This window comes from Bombina bombina, chromosome 10 (assembly GCF_027579735.1).
Source record: "Bombina bombina isolate aBomBom1 chromosome 10, aBomBom1.pri, whole genome shotgun sequence".
Lineage (NCBI taxonomy): Eukaryota > Metazoa > Chordata > Amphibia > Anura > Bombinatoridae > Bombina > Bombina bombina.
This window is the reverse complement of record NC_069508.1, coordinates 127,317,354-127,318,814: the sequence shown is the minus strand read 5'-3', so window position 1 is coordinate 127,318,814 and position 1,461 is coordinate 127,317,354. Positions and strand designations below refer to the sequence as shown.

Sequence of the window (1,461 nt, the reverse complement as noted above, 5' to 3'; positions counted from 1 at the left end):
AGGACCACTAGCAATGGAAGAACCATCAATAACACAAATTGCTACAGGGTTTTGCTTTATCACACAAGGAATTTTATTAAATTTTACAGTTGCTGAATTTATGAAATTTCCGTAAGCACCGGTGTCTATAATAGCCTCAGAGTGTAGTTTTCGGTGGTCCCACTGCAATGACATAGAAAATTTACAGTAAGTGTGAGATACATTTGGAGTTTGAGTTGCAGATAAAGAGTAGCACTTACTTTTCTTTGTCTTTTAGAGAAGTGGACAGTCCGTGACTGAGTGTGAGGAGTTGGCGCAGTACATGCAAAGCATGTTTAATCTTCTGCGGGTCCTTTCTTCGAGGGTCAATGGTGCCCTTGCGAGACCCACTTCCATTGGTTCTGAACCAGATCTTGAAGCTGTCGATGGAGAAGCAGTGGGTTGAGGTTTTGGAACAGGATCTGCATGAACTCTTTCAGACCTCCTCTCTCTTAAGCGGCGGTCGATTTGGATAACCAGCCTCATTAGAGCTTCTAAGCTTTTTGGTAGATCCGTAAGAGCTAGCTCATCTTTTATATTATCAGCTAAGCCCAGTCGAAACTGGTTTCTCAAAGCAATTGGATTCCATTGGGAGTCCCGGGCGTACTGCTTAAATTCAGTTATGTAGTCTTCAACTATACGTTTACCTTGCCTCAGGTTCCGCATAGCAGTCTCGGCTGTCAGTTGTGAATCAGAATCTAGGTATAATTAATCCATTTGGGTGAAGAAATTATCTAATGATCCAAGGATGGGTTGATTAGTTTCAAAGGAGGCATCAGCCCAAACCTGTGGTTCACCTCTGAGAAATGATATTACTGTGAGAACCTTCACTCTTTCTGTGCAATAGGTTTTAGGCTTTAGGCTAAAAAGTAAAAGACAAGCTGTTTTGAACTGGCGGTAAAGTTTTCTATTTCCAGAAAAGGGTTCTGGTAGAGAAACAACAGGCTCTGGGATAGCTTCAGGTTTAGGTGCAATGGATTCTCTGATCATTCTTCTTAATGACTGATTTTCAATCTCTAGTTCTCTTAACACTATTCCCATTTGATCCACACGCTGAGAAAGGCTATATACAAATTGGGGAAGGTCTGCTGGATCTGTATCCATGGCTTAGTTATTAATGTCAGGTTTATATTTTTTTATCTTGATGTTCCTGTAACTACTTATCTTATTTTACAAATCACAGCTGCAGACCTAAAATTGAGTAATTGTACCACTTTCCTTTTTGCTACTAATATATATATATAAATAGCAGCTTATATAAGCTAGTGGATTTGATACTAAGGAGAAGTAAATTGTAACAATGTAATCTATTACAATTAGTATCTCCGGCAATGCTGAGGACTATGTGGAGGTGAACAGCGGTTATAGAGCAAGGTATAAATGTATATCAGTAGATATATTAGTCTCGCTGAGAATAAGTTTCAGAGAGGAAGTGGAGAAACA

At 39.4% G+C, this 1,461-nt stretch overlaps 1 protein-coding gene across 1 annotated transcript; it reads right to left on the bottom strand.

The window, feature by feature from the left end:
- Positions 1–726: 726 nt before the first annotated feature.
- Positions 727–1,122, bottom strand: LOC128640756 (protein LDOC1-like). Its single transcript, XM_053693182.1, has one exon. The coding sequence runs from the start codon at positions 1,120–1,122 to the stop codon at positions 727–729; it is 396 nt and encodes a 131-aa protein (XP_053549157.1).
- Between the last annotated feature and the right edge of the window lie 339 nt (positions 1,123–1,461).

Coding starts and splice junctions, on each gene's coding strand:
- LOC128640756 (XM_053693182.1), bottom strand. CDS start 1,122: ATGGATACAGATCCAGCAGACCTTCCCCAATTTGTATATAGCCTTTCT.